The 18,079-nt window shown below is 40.5% G+C and overlaps 1 protein-coding gene across 1 annotated transcript in view; it reads left to right on the plus strand.

Moving 5' to 3' along the window:
* The window catches only part of DOK6 (docking protein 6), a 600,408-nt gene that overhangs the window by 441,678 nt on the left and 140,651 nt on the right, over window positions 1-18,079 (plus strand). The window contains exon 7 of the mRNA XM_075828380.1: window positions 447-564. Within this exon, the coding sequence (XP_075684495.1) occupies window positions 447-564 (118 nt within the window). The remainder of the gene's footprint in view (window positions 1-446; window positions 565-18,079) is intronic.

Here is an 18,079-nt window from a genome sequence, read left to right on the forward strand (position 1 = left end):
GTTAACTCCTGGGTTACTTCGACATATAAGAACTGTCAGCAGATAATTATACATTCTTCCTTTAAAGCCTTTTAAGGCACTTTTCCAAATAGAACACTGCTATCCCTCAGATATATCCAAAGTTGACTTAATGTCTCCGGATTCTGTCACTTAAAGACTTGTGACTCCAGAGAGATGAGGGATTATATTCATTTGCATTTAAAATATGGAATAGTAATGACTGTGCACAAGGTTTTGAGAAATCAGCCTCTCCTAAGAGAGGAAAAAAATGAAGTGTATAACCATTATTTAACCTGCTTGTTAAGTAAATCTGCTGGGATGACATCTGTTGGCTTACATATAATGCTGATATCTGTTTGTTTGGTTTATTTCGTTTTATGACTATTATTAACCAGTGAAATGCTGTATATGATTTCATATAAAAGTAAAACATTATTTCTTTTCAGCTGCAGACTAGTTTGACTGAACCAATGACCTTATCCAAGTCCATATCCCTTCCTCGAAGTGCGTACTGGCATCATATCACAAGACAAAATAGCGTCGGTGAAATTTACAGCTTACAAGGCAAGTGGTTTAAAAATAAAACATCGTGCCTCTTAGTGTTTATTTCATGCTGAGCCAGGCTCATTCAAATTGCCTTTTTCTTTGGGTTGCTTGTCTCCCTTTCTTTTCAATTTATCAGCTGTCATAAACCTCTGTGGGAACTCTGATTCTTAAAATTGGCATTTTTTTGTTATCATTTTAGCAAGTGATGGCAAATCACTGTGTATTCTTCTCAGGCAATTTAGAGGTGACTTTTTGAACTTTACACGGCAAATTGCTATCATCAAAGTATCTGTTTACATCAGTCTTTTCTACTGTGCCTCCTGATGAGATCTTTAGATGTAACAAAATAGAATATTCTGATTTCCATAAAGTGGACAAATGCAATTCAAAGCTTATTTGTAGGATCTTTGCTCCTGACGCCATGCAACTAATGAGTAACTATTTGGTAATTTGTCATAGAAACTGCCGGATTCATTTTTTTGTTTCTCGGTCTCCTCCTGCTTAAGGGCTCATGCACATAACCATTGTTTCCTTCAGAGTCCTATCTATTTGTTTTTATTTGTGGATCTCACAGTGACTCCTTTTATTTCTATGGGGTCATACACACAAACGTTTTTTTTTGTGCTGATCCTTGTGTCAGTTTTGAAATGATAGAACAGGTCCTATGCTTGTCCGTTTTTGCTGTCCGTCTCATCCATTCTAGTGTATGGGTCCGCAGAAAGAACAGACAGCACACGGAAGCATCTAGGATGCATGTTTTGCAGCCCGCAAAACGGAAATGGTCGTGTGCATGATGCGTAAAGGGCACAAATGTACCTTACTTTATAATAGCTGTATGAGTAGCATAAGTAAAAAATATCAACAAAATAAACAATTTTATGTAATATATGCTTGCCAGATATGATTACTTGGACAATCCACACATATTGACATGACTACTATGCAGGCTCAGTTTGTGTGTGTGTGTGTGTGTGTGTGTGTGTGTGTGTGTGTGTGTGTGTGTGTGTGTGTGTGTGTGTGTGTGTGTGTGTGTGTGTGTGTGTGTGTGTGTGCGTGCGTGCATATGTACATGGCTTTCAATAGAATAAGCTGTACTGGTGAGAGCATGTAAATCAACACATACTTGCCATAGAGAGCCGGACCCAGAGATCTTAGCTGGTGGGCCATTTTTATTATTTTTAGATTTCAGTAAAAGTGACTAACCATTTTGTAATCAGTACATTTAACACTTAGATTTCTTTGGCTACGTCTGGCCATAGTCCGTGTTAGATGTGGATTTTGGTGCAGATTGTGCTGCAGATTCAATGCGGATTTCACCCTATACATTTAAAGGCTGAAATCCATTGTTCAAATCTTCAAGATTTCTGCAGAAGAATGAGCATACTGTGAATATAAAAATCCGCAGCAAGCTCATATTTCCGAGTGGAATTTTTTCACTTTGTGTGGATGTGCTTTTGAAAACCCCATCCATATATATATATTACTGTACATTTCCATGGATGTAGATTGCCACAGCTTTGCTGCAATTGTGCCACGTTTGAAAGTGGCCATATATTAATACTCTGGTCAAAAATTTCAAATCATCCAATACATCATGTTTTATTTCTTACTTTTACATTGTGTAGTCGTTGTGCTTCCTGTTATTTGCTGTTACTGCATATTTTCGACATTACAGCATCAAGTGGTTACTATCTCCATAACTCAAAGTGGGAAACTGTAAAACTGGCTGTTAGAAACTATGCGTCATGGAGACTTACTGACAAAAAAATTAGGAATGAATACATCTTAACATTATCCAAGCCCCATCATCACTGGTGTCATATTAGTATCCTGCAGCGGAGTAGTCATCATTGTAAAATCATATGATGCTGTTCGAGTATATTTTGTATAATGACTCTAAAGCGGCTCAGGACAGCGCTGCTTTGTTGTCTTGGCCAGCACAAGCTTCAGCTGTAGGGATGCCAGGGGATCTCTGTAACGGCGCCATTCAGGTAAATTACCCTTTGGGGCCTTGTAGAGCTCCATTACACTGGCAAAAAGCTGAATTTTTACTTTTTGACTGGAGTGACTCCAATATTAATTTAAAGAACAAACACTATTAATAAATATTACTTAAAACCACCAGTGGCTTAGTGGTTATCACGGCAGCACTTGGGGCCTGGGATTAAAACCGACCAAAGGCAACATCTCTATTGAGTTTGTATGTCCTCCAAGTGCTTGTGTGGGTTTCCTCCAGGTACTTCAGTATTCTCCCGCACTCCAAAACAAACTAATAGATTAATTGGCTTTCTGTGAAATTGGACCTAGTATGTTTGAGAAAGGCAATTTAGATTGTGAGCCCAAATGGGGACAGAGACTGATGTGAGTGATTACAGTACCTGTACAGCGCTGCAGAATATTCTGGCGCTATATAAATAACATAAATAAATAAAAACGTATACTGTATTCATAGGCAACTTTTCCATGCCCAAATGCTTATGAATCTACAAAAAGCACTTGCTAAAAATGCTGTAGTTGACAATGACATGCCTACAGAGCATACTTTTATCATATTTGTGGTTCACAAATTTATGGATGAATGAAAGCCTCTAAAAATTACATTCCATGTTATTCATAAATTCCATGTAGTTGGGTTGTGTTGTTTAGTATTAGTATTATTCGGATACTCCACCATGACAAACGTATACTGTATTTTTCGGACTTTAAGACGCAGTTTTTAGCAAGAATAAATCTTGCTAAAAAGTCCCTGCGTCTTATAGTCCGCAGTCAAGGGATCCGGCATCGCCGGGCGCCATGACAGCTTCATTACTTAACCCCTTCCTGACCCATGACATGCTGGCACATCATGGAGGGGGGGTTGATGTATGCAGTAGGCTCACGCGCTGAACACGCTCTATACACTCCAGGGGTCAGCTGTGTTTTACAGCGGACATGCTGCTCTAATGGCCAGGAACAGAAATTTCGCTGTTCCTGGCCGTTTAAAAGTGTTGATACACATGTATCCCCTATCTGTGGATAAGGAGAACGGGTACCGAAAGTCACCAAGAGCGTTGCATGAGAAGCTGTGACTTCTGCGTTCTGTGTCCGACAGCTGCATAGAGATGAATGGGATTCTTCTGGGCATACGCGAGCGGCTCTCCATTGATCTCTATGGAGCTGCGGAACAAATAAGCCAGACCCAGAATCCGGAAGTCCAGGCTTCTCATGTAGCGCTCTGGGTGACTTTCGGTCCCCTGTTCTCCTTATTGCTGGGGGGGTCCCAACAGTCGGACCCCCAACAATCCCACATGTAGCCCCTATCCTGTGGATAGGGGCTACATGTGTTTTATGGCATGACATGATAGGTTCAGGTCCCGATCATGTGATGGTCATGGTAACAAATTATGGCCATCGCAGGGAAAGTTTGTTGTAGCAACAAACTTTCCCTGTGACCAAGTATATATACACTACCGTTCAAAAGTTTGGGGTCACCCAGACAATTTTGTGTTTTCCATGAAAACTCACACTTATATTTATCAAATGAGTTGCACAATGACTAGAAAATATAGTCAAGACATTGACAAGGTTAGAAATAATGATTTTTATTTCAAATAATAATTTTTTCCTTCAAACTTTGCTTTCGTCAAAGAATGCTCCATTTGCAGCAATTACAGCATTGCAGACCTTTGGCATACTAGCTGTTAATTTGCTGAGGTAATCGGGAGAAATGTCACCTAATGTTTTCATAAGCCCCTCCCACAAGTTGGATTGGCTTGATGGGCACTTCTTGCATACCATATGGTCAAGCTGCTCCCACAACAGCTCTATGGGGTTGAGATCTGATGACTGCGCTGGCCACTCCATTACAGATAGAATACCAGCTGCCTGCTTCTTCCCTAAAAAGTTCTTGCATAATTTGGAGGTGTGCTTTGGGTCATTGTCCTGTTGTAGGATGAAATTGGCTCCAATAAAGCGCTGTCCACAGGGTATGGCATGGCGTTGCAAAATGGAGTGATGGCCTTCCTTATTCAAAATCCCTTTTACCTTGTACAAATCTCCCACTTTACCAGCACCAAAGCAACCCCAGACCATAACATTACCTCCACCATGCTTGACAGATGATGTCAGGCACTCTTCCAGCATCTTTTCAGTTGTTCTGCGTCTCACAAATGTTCTTCTGTGTGATCCAAACACCACAAACTTTGATTCGTCTGTCCATAACACTTTTTTCCAATCTTCCTCTGTCCAATGTCTGTGTGCTTTTGCCCATATTAATCTTTTCCTTTTATTAGCCAGTCTCAGATATGGCTTTTTCTTTGCCACTCTGCCCTGAAGGCCAGCATCCCGGAGTCGCCTCTTCACTGTAGACATTGACGCTGGCGTTTTGCGGGTACTATTTAATGAAGACGCCAGTTGAGGACCTGTGAGGCGTCTATTTCCCAAACTAGAGACTCTAATGTACTTGTCTTGTTGCTCAGTTGTGCAGCGGGCCTCCCACTTCCCTTTCTACTCTGGTTAGAGCCTGTTTGTGCTGTCCTCTGAAGGGAGTAGTACACACCGTTGTAGGAAATCTTCAGTTTCTTGGCAATTTCTCACATGGAATAGCCTTCATTTCTAAGAACAAGAATAGACTGTCGAGTTTCACATGAAAGCTCTCTTTTTCTAGCCATTTTGAGAGTTTAATTGAACCCACAAATGTAATGCTCCAGATTCTCAACTAGCTCAAAGGAAGGTCAGTTTTATAGCTCCTCTAAACATCAAACTGTTTACAGCGTTGCTAACATAATTTCACAAGGGTTTTCAAGTGTTTTCTAATCATCCATTAGCCTTCTAACACAGTTAGCAAACACAATGTACCATTAGAACACTGGAGTGATGGTTGCTGGAAATGGGCCTCTATACACCTATGTAGATATTGCATTAAAAACCAGACGTTTGCAGCTAGAATAGTCATTTAGCACATTAACAATGTATAGAGTTAATTTCTGATTCATTTAATGTTATCTTCATTAAAAAAAAACTGTGCTTTTCTTGCAAAAATAAGGAAATTTCTGAGTGACCCTAAACTTTTGAATGGTAGTGTAAGCACTGTCTTTCCCCTGCTGTTCTGTCAGAGAGCAAACAGAGGAGAGAGTGTCAGATCTGTTAATTTCACAGAATAAGACATAAGTAAAAAAAACACACAATATAACCAATTCCCCCAATCCCATTAATCCGCCTTGTTAGGTAGGATATAGGGTTAGGTTAGGGTCAGGCTGGGTGATTAGGGTATAGTATTAGGTTTTAGTATTAGGGTATAGTTAGTAATAATTATTAATTATTTGGGTATAGTTAGTAATAATTTAGGGTGAAGGTTAGGGTAGTATAAGTTATATTAGTAATCAATTTGACAGGAAGTTCTGTGCCCATTAATTAATTTGTTGTGGCAATTAATTTGTTCTAATTTAATTAATTAAATGAACTAATTTGACACCATTTACGTTTATGTACGTTTACGTATAAAAATATAAATGTAATAAAATGGCACGTCAATTTTATTCTGCAGGGGAGGCTTATGCCCTTTTATGTACTGACAGCGAAGAAAGCGTCTTCTCAGATGGCGATGACAATTTTGAGTGTTTTGCTCTTAGCAAAAGTGACAGCTCAGAATCTAGCAGTCATTCTGGGCCATCCCCAAAAATGGCAAGGACCAGTACAGGAGAGGTACAGAGGGCTGTTGGAGAAACATATCCAAATCAGGGCACGATGCCCAGTACAAGCGACATGCCTAGTTTTAGGGAAGTGGTGCATGCCAACCTACAAGGGAGTTTGCCACTAGATGTAGCATTTATTAGATGGGAGGCTTCAAATTCTGGTACTCCATTCATCCCTGACTTTAATGCCACCCCAGGTACAAATGTGGAGGTGGAAGGTTTTGAACCAAATAATTTTTTTTACTTATTTCTAACATATGATTTGCTGGAACATAATATTTTCCAAACTAACTCCTTCCTGCTTTGGCCACTTTTGACCTTCCTGACAGAGCCTCATTTTTCAAAGCTGATGTTTCACTTTATGTGGTAATAACTTCGGAATGCTTTTACCTATCCAAGAGATTCTGAGATTGTTTTCTCATGACACATTGGACTTTATGATACTGTTACAATTAGCTTGGTACATTTAGTATTTAATTGTGAAAAACACCAACATTTTGTAAAAAATTTCAAATATTAGCATTTTTATAAATTTTAATGTATCTGCTTGTAAGACAGGCAGTTATACCACACAAAATTGTTGCTAATTAACATCCCCCATATGTGTACTTTAGATTAGAATCGTTGTTTGAATATTTTTTTATTTTTCTAGGACGTTACCAGGCTTAGAACTTTAGCAGCAATTTCTCACAATTTCAAGAAAATTTCAAAAGGCTATTTTTTCAGGGACCAGTTCAGTTGTGAAGTGGCTTTTAGGGCCTTATATATTAGAAACACCCAATAAGTCCCCCCATTTTAAAAACTTCACCCCTCAAATTATTCAAAACAGCATTTAGAAAGTTTCTTAACCCTTTAGACGTTTGGAGAAACGCAAATCAATATTTATTGTCAAGTTTTTGCAGTTTTAGGAAATATCCCTAGTGTGCTTATGGACTGAAGCACAGGCCTCAGAATCAAAGGAGCACCTAGTGGATTTTGGGCTTCCTTTTTATTAGAATATATTTTAGTCACCATGTCAGGTTTGAAGGGCTCTTGCGGTGCCAAAACTGTGGCAATCCCCCAAAAATGAACCCTTTTTGAAAACTACACCCCTCAAGGAAATTATCTAGGGGTATAGTGAGCATTTTGACCCTGCAGATTTATTGCAGAAATTATTGGAAGTAGGCCGTGAAAATGAAAATCTACATTATTTCAAAGAGAATGTAGGTCTAGCAAATTTGTTCTCATTTCCACAAGGACTAAAGGAGAAAAAGCACAAGAACATTGATAAAGCAATTTCTCTCGTGTAAAATGATACCCCACATGTGGTCATAAATGGCTGTTTGGACACACAGCGGGGCTTAGAAGGGAAAGAGCGGCATTTGGCTTTTGGAGCTCCAATTTATCAGGAATGGTTTGCGGAGGCCATGTCGCATTTGCCAAGCACCTGAGGGACCAAAACAGTGAAAACGCCCAAATAGTGACTCCATTCAGGAAACTATACCCCTTGAGGAATTAATCTAGGGGTGTAGTGAGCATTTTGACCACACAGGTGTTTCACAGATTTTATTAGAATTGGGCAGTGAAAATAAAAACAATCCTTTTTCTTCAATAAGATGTAGTGTTAGCTCAAAAGTATTTCAACAAATAAAGGAACAAAAATAACCCCAACATTTGTAAAGCAACTTCTCCGGAGTACGTACAGTAAAAACTTTGTATGTGGTCATAAACTGCTGTTTGGACACATGGCAAGGATCAGAAGAGAAGGAGTGCCATTTGGCTTTTGGGGCACAGATTTTGCTGGATTGGTTTCTTGACACCATGTTGCTTTTGCAAAGCCCCTAATGTACCAGTACAGTGGAAACTACCCAAAAGTGACTCCATTTGGGATACTACACCCCTTAAAGAATTAATCAATAAATGGTGTCCCCTTTTGGTCCACACTTTTAGGTCCTTGATAAATCGCCTCTTGAAACAGAAGAAATGTCCCCCTCGGGCCTGCACAACTGCATATTTTTATTTCCTGACTTATTGGAGCCTTAACTAATTTTATTTTTTCATAGACGTAGCGGTATGAGGGCTGTTTTTTGCGGGACGAGCTGTAGTTACTATTGGTACCATTTTGGGCTACATGCGACTTTTTGATCACTTTTTATCCTATTTTTTGGGAGGCAAGATGACAAAAAAACAGCAATTCTGGCATAGTTTTTTTTCATACAGCATTCACCATGCATTATAAATGACATGTTAACTTTATTTTGCGGGTCAGTACGATTCCGGCGATACCTAATTTATAGCACTTATTTATGTTTTACATCTTTTTGCACAATAAAATTACTTTTGTAAAAAGAATGTATTTTTTCTGTCGCCATGTTGTGAGAAACATAACTTTTTGATTATTTCGTCGACTGAGCTGTATGAGGGCTTGGTTTTTGCGAGACTAGCTATAGATTTTATAGGTACCATTTTTGGATACATGCGACTTTTTGATCACTTTTTATTTCAATTCTTGATGGGCAAAGTGACCAAAAAACGTAAATTCTAGCATTGGTTTTTATGGGATTTTTTTAAACGCCGTTCATCACGTGAAATAATTAACATAATATTTTCATATTTCAGGCCGTTACGGTCGCGGAGATACCAAATATGTATGGTTTATATTATTTTTTTCAATAATAAAGGACTTGATAAGGGGAAAAGAGCGATAGTGTCTTATTTTATTACTTGAAACTTTTATTATATTTTTTATAACTTTTTTTTCACTTTTGTTTAGTCCCACTAGGAGACTTGAAGGTCCAACTGTCAGATGTTTTTTTTCGGAAACATTGCACTACCTATGTAGTGCAATGTATTAGATCTGTCAGTCATTCACTGACAGCAAGCCGATTAGGCTTCGCCTCCGGGCGGGGCCTAATTGGCTTCCGTAATGGCAGAGCAAGAGGCCATTGTTAGGTCTTCTGTTGCTTTAGTAGCAGTTGGCAGCCCTGCAATTGCAGGGCAGAGCTGCCGATCTACTGACGACCACAAAGATGCAGCAATCGCTTTCGATCGCTGCATCTAAGGGGTTAATGGCAGGGATCAGAGCTAGCTCTGGTTCCTGCAGTTACAGGTGGATGTCAGCAGTAACATATATCTGACATCCACCGCTGATGACGCCGGCTCATCTCCTGAGCCGGCGTAATCTTGCCGACGGCTGCAGAAGCCTTTTAGGCCCCGCCTCTGGGTGGGGCTGGAAGTTTTCCATACTAGGCACAACGGGAGGCTACTATTAGGCCTCCTGTGGCCATTGCAGCCACTGAAACCCCGGCAATTTCATTGATGAGGTGCCGATGAGCTGCAAACCCCTTAAATGCAGCGATCGCTTTTGACCACTGCATTTAAGGGGTTAATGGCGGGGATCGAAGGTCCCTGCCATTACATCAGGATGTCAGCTGTAAGATACAGCTGACATCCAGGGATGATGGCACCGACTTAGCAGAAGGGTACACATCAGCTTTTCGCATTTATGAGGGAAAAGATAGCCAACTAAACCCACCAGGATGCCCCACCCCAATCTAGGGACAAGTGGAAAAATTGTTTGGGAGCTTATGACCCCATTTCTAGAAAAGGGCCATAACCTGTATGTAAACCACTACTACACTAGCATACCCCTTTTTAAAAGTTTGGTTGAATATAACACAGGGGTTTGTGGGACCATTTGTAAAAACCGGTAGGGGATTCCACAATCTTTGGTCAATGAAATGTACAAAAAGGGGCAGTCAAGCGGTGTTCGCAGCGGAGAGCTGCTTGCCGTAAAATACAAAGACGAAAAGGAAATCCTCAGCTTGATCCACACTGATGCAACAATGGATGTTGTAGAACAAGGTTCTACTACCCCAAAGCAAAAACCTGTGCGAATCATTGATTACAACAAATACATGGAGAGAGTAGACCTTGCTGATTAGGTTCTACAGCCATACAAGGTTTTAAGAAAATCATATACCTGGTGCAAAAAAATTGTTATTTACCTATTTCAAGTTGCCCCATATAACATACTTGTGTTATACAAAAAGGCAGGAAATTCAGATACTTTTCTTGATTACCAGTAAAAGTTAATTGAAGATCTTGTTTTTGCAAATGTTGGCCCCTCTCATCCATTACAATGTGAATCTGTCAGAGACAATAAAGTACCTTCAGAGAAGATGTTGTGTATGTGATACCCATTATTATTGCCCAGATTGCCCATCATTCCCAGCCATTCCCAGCCACTGACTGTTTTAAAATCTTCCACACAGAGCCATGTTTTTAAACTCTTTATTAATTTGTCCCATTTAAGACATTCAAGTATATAATGTAGTTTATATTTAGTGTGCCAAACTTTACTTGGATATTTTTGTTCTTGCCATTCTTGTCAAAAACCCATATCCATAAATGAACCATGGCCAAAGTATACCCAAAAATAAAAATTTACCTAAAGAAGTTGTCCGATCAAAAGAAAAACTTTTTAGCATTTTGCTTTTGTGAAATAAAGAAACTTTCTAATATACTCTATTTTTAAAACCTGCACGGATTGCAGGTTTTCAGTCCCCATTGTGTGAACCCAGAAGTGTGGAGCTGCGATTCTTGCTGTGACGCATTAACACAAGCTCCGGGAGAAGGAGCATCCCCCTTCTCTCTGTGTGTTGATAATGCGGTTGAAGGAACTGGCTGCCTGGCTCAATTTATCAACTATGGAGCCCCTTCCTCCCTTCAGGCTTAGCTGATGAATTAAGCCAGACAACCAGCTCTTTTATACACATCATCAACAAACAGAGAGGAGAGGGAGCTCCTAGGGTCCTAGAGTCTGTGTTGAATCGTCGCAGCAAGAACAGCTGGTTCTATGCAACGGGGACCCAATCCGTGCAGGTTTTATGAAGTATATTAGAAAGTTTCTTCATTTCACAAAAGCAAAGTAATATATTTTCTAAATGCCAGCTGAAAGCCAAAATGCACACACTCACCTCGAGGCCCTGAAAAATACCCAAACAGTGGGTATTCTACACATATAGGGCAACTACGCATTCCTCGAGGGTACATTTTCCAAAATGTGGTCGCTTCGGGGGGTTTCAACTGGGGCTAAGGGGCTTTGCAAATGCGACATGGCTTGTGCACACCATTCCAAATAAATTGGAGCTTCAAAAGCCAAATGACGCTCCTTCCCTTTTGAGCCCTGCTGTGTGTCCAAACAGCAGTAAATGACTGCATATGGGGTTTGACCATGCTCGGAAGAAATTGCTTTACAAGGCTTGGGGTGCTTTTTCTCCTTTAGTCCCTGTGGAAATTAAACAATTTTTTTGAACAATTTCTTTATCGAAAAAAAAATATAGATTTTAATTTTCACGGCCTAATCCCAATATTTTTTTGCAAAAAACATGTGGATTCAAAATTCTCACTATACCCCTAGATAAATTCCTTGAGGGTTGTAGCTTCACAAATGGGGTCACTTTTGGGGGGTTTCCACAGTTTCAGTCCAAATTGCAAATTCAGTCCAAATTGCAAATTCTACATGGAATCCGGAAAACATCTAAATTTGAGCTCCAAATGGCACTCCATCATTTCTGAGCCTTGCCATGTGTCCAAACAGTAGTTTATGACCACATATGGGGTATTACCGTACTCAGGAGAAATTGCTTCACAAATTTTGGGGTGCTTTTTCTCATTTAGTCCTTGTGAATGTGAAAAAAAATTTGCTAAACCTACATTTTATTGGAATAAATGTCGATTTTCATTTTTATGGCCTAATTCCAATAATTTCTACAAAAAACCTCTGCAAACAATTCCAGCTAATTTGAGTTCCAAAAGCCAAATGGTGCTCTTTCCCTTCTAAGCCCTGCTGTGTGTCCAAACAGCAGTTTATGACCACATATGGGGTATTCCCATGCTTAGAAGAGTTTGCTTTACAAATGTTGGGTGCATTTTCTACTTTATCTATTGTGATAAACATGGAATAATTTGTGCTAAAACTTCATTTTACTTGAAAAAAAACAAACTTTGATTTTTATTTCCACTGAGTATTCCACTAAATTCAGCAAAAAAAAATGTGGGGTCAAAATGCTCACTATACTCCTCAATAAATTCCTTGAGGGGTGTAGTTTCCCAAATGGGGTCCCTTTTGGGGGTTTCTACTGATTTGGTCCTGCAGTGGCTTTGCAAATGTGACATGGCGCCGCAAAACCATTTCAGCAAAATTTGAGCTCCAGAAGCCAAATGGTGCTCCATCCATTCTAAGCCTTGCCGTGTGTCCAAACAGCCGTTTATGAACACATTTGGGGAATTGCCAAGCTTAGAAGAGTTTGCTTTACAAATGTTGGGCTGTTTTTTCTCCTTTATTTATTGTGAACATGGAATAATCTGAGCTAAAACTACATCTTACTTGAAATAACCGTAGATTTTAGTTTCCACAGCCTAATTACACTAAATTAAACAAAAAATCTGTAGGATCAAAATGCTCACTATACCGCTCAATAAATTCCTTGAAGGGTGTAGTTTCCCAAATAGGGTCACTTTTTGGGGCTTTCCATTGATTTTGTCCCACAGGGGCTTTGCAAATGTGACATGGCACCCGAAAAGCATTCCATCAAAACTTGAGTTCCAAAAAACAAATAGTGCTTCTTCCCTTCTGGGCTCTGCCATGTGCCCAAACAGCAGTTTTTTTTACCACATATTAGGCATTCCCATAACCGGGAAAAATTGCTTTTCAAATGTTGGGGTGCTTTTCCTCCTTTATGCATGTACAAATTTAAAATGTCTACGTTTTATTGTAAAAAAAAAAAAAGATAGATTTAAAATTTCACAGCCTAATTCCACTAGATTTGGAAAAAAAACTCTGGGGTCAAAATGCTCACTATACCCCTTGATAAATTCCTTAAAGGGTGTATTTTGACAAATGGTGTCTTTTTGGGTGTGTTTCCACTTTTTTGTCACCAAAAGACCTCTTCAAACCTGACATGGTGCCTAAAATATATTCTAATAAAAAGGATGCCCCGAAATCCACTAGGTGCTCCTTTGCTTCTGAGGCCGGTGCTTCAGTCTGTTAACACACTATGTCCACATGTGGGATATTTATAAAGACTGCAGAATCTGGGTAATAAACATTGAGTTGTGTTTCTCTAGTAAAATCTTCTGTGTTACAGAAAAAAGGGATTAAATCTGATTTTCTGGAAAAAAAAAAAAATAATAATAATTAAATACTTTGAGGGGTGCAGTTTTTAAAATCGGGTGACTTATTGGGGGTTTCTAATATATAAGGCCCTAAAAGTCACTCCTAGAAAAATCGATGTCAACATAAAGTAGACCTATGGGATATGTGAACTAGTAACTATTTTGCTATGTAATACTATTTGTCTTACAAGCAGATAGATTTAACCCCTTAGTGACCAACAGTACGCCTTTTTATGTTCCTCACTAATGGGCTTTAGGCTAAGGCGACGCCTTTTCACGTGATCGCTTTAGCCTAAAGTAGCGCCGAAATGAAAGATCAGAGCTCCGTTCTCTTAGCTACCGGAGGTAGCTGAGAGTTCGGAGCAACGACCAGAGACCATATCGAGTGGTCTCTGGTCACATGATCGCCGTGAATCGCTATTTCACGGCGTTCACGCTAAAGCGGCAGATCATCGCCATTTCTCTCTCCTCTCATGGAATAACTCCTTAGAGAGGAGAGAGAACGGGTAATTAGTGCGGCCGCCCCCCCCACGTCCGATCCCCCCCCCCCGTCCGATTCCCCTTCATGACCGATTCCCCCCCCCGGTCCGATTCCCCCCCACCCCCGGTCCGATCCCCCCCCCCCAAAATGGCACCCGCATGCGCAGTGCATAGCTTACCTGTGTCGGCAGCTGGCACAGCAACAATCAGGGACCGTTGTGACTGGTCCCTGATGAGGTGATCTCTGTGATAAAACCTATCACAGAGATCACTGACAGTTATTTTCATAACACAGCCAGGACATGGGCTGTGTTTCTCTCTCCTCCCATTGTAGTTGTTCTGAGAGGAGAGAGAAATCAGTCTGCGTCCTGTTCTGTAAAGAAAGAAAAAGTGATAAAAAAATCATCGTTCTAATATATACATATATATATACATATATATATATATATATATATATATATATATATAAAATATATAAAATCTATATTAGCGTCAGCTCTAGTTTAGCGTTAGTGCTAGTTTAGCGTTAGTTCTAGTTTAGCGTTAGTTCTAGTTTAGCGTTACTTTAGGTTTAGTGCTAGTTTAGCGTTACTTTAGGGTTAGGGCTAGTTTAGCGTTTGTGTTTAGGGCCGTTAGAATTTATTTTATGTCTGTTATATAAAAAAAATATATATATATAAAAAAAAATAAAAAAAAATTTGTGTCGTTTTTAGGATTTTAGGTTTACTTTAGGGTTAGGACTTATAGGGCATATATATATATATATATATATATATATATATATATATATATATATATATATATATACACATATCTATAAATATGTCTCAGCGTATGTACAGCGCAGAGCAAGCCTACGCCTTGCTATGTTCCGACACTTCTGAAAGCGAAACAGACACCGCTTCAGAATTTGTTCCCGACAGTGACAGTGACGATTCTAATTCTACCACTGAACCCCATAGTCCTATGGTGGTGGATACGTCAGTCGCTGTAGAGGTGTCAAGTGCAGGGCCGAGTGTTGCAGTCCCTCCCGTGATGTGGGATCCTGCACTATTATTTTCCCCCCAAGTACCCCAATTTGAAGCAACCCCAGGAATTAGTGTTGAGGTCCAAAATTTTACCCCCCATAATTTTTTTTATTTATTTATATGTGATACGGTCCTAGACTTGATAGTCCAGCAGACTAATCTGTATGCTAGGCAGTTTGTTCTACAAAAGCCTGCGTCTATGTACTCCAGAATGTGGAGCCCCACAAGTGTCTCAGAAATAAAAAAATTTTTAGGCATTACCCTCAATATGGGTTTGGTTAAAAAACCCTCTGTCCGGTCCTACTGGACTTCTAGTGCTGTCCACGCTACCCCTGTATTTGCAGCAGTGATGTCCAGAAACCGCTATGAGGCCCTAATGCTATTCATGCATTTTACTGACAATTCCCAAGTCCCCCCAAGAAGCGACCCAGCCTATGATCGGCTTAATAAATTAAGGCCATTAATCACCCTTCTAAATGATTTATTTTTAACCCCTTAACGACCGCCCACCGTCTTTTGACGTCAGGCGGTGCAGGTACTCAGTCTACAGCGATGCCTTTTGGCGTCGCTGTAGTAGAGCGGGTTTAACGGCACCCTGGTGACATCTGCACTAAAATCCGGCTGTAAGTAACAGGTCCGGTTCTTAGTGCAGCCATCAGGACCTGCCGATTTCGTCGTAACAGCACGTGACCGCTGTGACAGCCAATCACAGCGGTCACATGCTGTTACTGTGTACAGAGCCGCCGGGAGTGTCTAAATGACAGCTCCTGCTCTAAGAACGAGCTGTTGCTAGCAGCTCTGTTCTTAAAGCAGTGATCAGGAGCCAATAGTATTGGTTCCTGATCTTTTGTGATCACTATGAGATCCAATCATAGTGATCACTACTGTAAAATAAAAGTAAAAACATGTATCTGTTTCTCCTCACTGTTCTAGCTGTGGAGAGAAACAGATACAAGTGTGTCAGTGTCCCCACACAAAATCACTTGTCCCTTACACAGTTTATTAAAAAAAAAGACATTTTTTTCAGTATTTTATAGTATATAGTATATACATATAAATATAAATATATTTACTGTATATACTAAGAATCGTACTATAAACGACTTTCTTTTTAGGGTACGCTGTTAGACGGCATGTACGCTGTTAGGCCTCATGCACACGACCGTAGCCGTGTGCACGGCCGTGATTTTCGGGTCGGCCGGCTGCGGACTGTCAGCCGCAGGCCGCCCGCAAATCGCGGGACATGCACATGGCCGCCACCATTGTTTTCAATGAGCCCGTACCGCAGAACAGGGCCGTAATAAGACATGCCCGTTCTTTCTGCGGTCCGGGCTCCCGGGCCGTGCAAGGACCGCAAAAACTACGGTCGTGTGCATGGCCCCATAGAAAAGAATGGGACCGCAATTCTCCCGTGGATTTTCGGGGGAATTGCGGCCGCAAAAACACGTTCGTGTGCATGGGGCCTTAGACGGCGTAGGGTGCTGTTCTGGGCTTGGGTTTACGGTTTGTGTTAGGCGTAGGGTTTAGGTTTAGGTTTGAAAAAAAAACGTAAAAAAAACAATAAAAAAAAAAAAAAAAAAGTTTAATTCTTTTAGTGTTCTTAGTTGATTAGGCTTCATGCACACGACCGTGCTCGTAATTACAACTCGTATAGCAGTATAGTATAGTATAGCAGCACGGCCCGTAAAATAGAAAAATAGAACATGTTCTATTTTTTTAACGGCACGGGCACCTTCCCGTCAGAAAACGGGAAGGTACCCGTGGGTAACAGAAGTCTATGAGCCCGTTATTGCAGGTCGTAATTACGACCCGCAATAACGGGTGTTTTTACGGTCGTGTGCATGAGGCCTTAGTTGATAAAAAAAAAATTGAAACCACTAGTTCCATTTATTATTTGCGGTTTAGACTGTATTATCATTATGGCTGCCAGAAGATACAGCGTTGAGGAAGCCTATCAGATGCTATGCTCAGATACGGATTTTGCATCTGAAGTTGAGCTTTTAGGGTATGTGCACACGTAGTGACCAAAAACGTCTGAAAATACGGAGCTGTTTTCAAGGGAAAACAGACCCTGATTTTCAGACGTTTTTTGAGCAACTCACGGTTTTCGCTGCGTTTTCGCTGCGTTTTTTACGTCCGTTTTTGGAGCTGTTTTCATTGGAGTCTATGAGAAAACGGCTCCAAAAACGTCCAAAGAAGTGTCCTGCACTTCTTTTGACGAGGCTGTATTTTTACGCGTCGTCGTTTGACAGCTGTCAAACGACGACGCGTAAATGACAGGTTGTCTGCACAGTACGTCGGCAAACCCATTCAAATGAATGGGCAGATGTTTGCCGACGTATTGTAGCCCTATTTTCAGACGTAAAACGAGGCATAATACGCCTCGTTTACGTCTGAAATTAGGTCGTGTGAACCCAGCCTTACTTGAAAGCGACAGCGAAAGTGTCGCTTCAAGGGATTCTATGGATATGAGACCCAGCACCAGTGATATGGGAGACGCCGCAGTTGCCACAACGTCCGTTCAAAGTGCAGCCCCTGAAATTGCACAACCCCACCAAACCGATTTAGTGTGGGAACCCACGAGTTTATTTTCTCCCACCATAAATGACTTTATTGCTACTCCTGGCATAAGTCCCAATGTCAGTAATTTTTCACCACTAAATTATTTGAATATTTTTATTACGGACCAAGTTTTGGAACATTTTGTGCAGGAAACAAATTTGTATGCCAGGCAGTACATTGCCAATAAGCCTTCGTCACCTAATGCCAGGTTGTGGAATCCCACAAATTTCAAAGGGCGTCTCTCATTCCGTCAATTCATACACTCAAAAAGTGCAAAATACGGGGTAAAGATCTACAAGTTATGTGAAAGCACTACTGGCTACACATGTGCATTTAAGATCTACGAGGGTAAAGACAGTGAATTTAATCCACCAGGGTGCCCTCCAAATATTGGTACCACTGGTAAGATTGTGTGGGATTTAATTGGCCCTTTCCTACACAAGGGGTATCATGTATACACGGACAGTTTTTATGCCAGTGTGCCATTGTTTAGCGCCCTTCATTGTGCCAACACTGGAGCCTGTGGCACAATACGCAGGAATCGCAAAGGTTTCCCACGTCAACTTGTGGATAAAAAACTACGAAAGGGGGAGTCATGCACTTTTCAAATTGAGAAGATGGTGGCTTTAAAAT

Source organism: Rhinoderma darwinii, chromosome 5 (assembly GCF_050947455.1).
Source record: "Rhinoderma darwinii isolate aRhiDar2 chromosome 5, aRhiDar2.hap1, whole genome shotgun sequence".
NCBI classification, from domain to species: domain Eukaryota; kingdom Metazoa; phylum Chordata; class Amphibia; order Anura; family Rhinodermatidae; genus Rhinoderma; species Rhinoderma darwinii.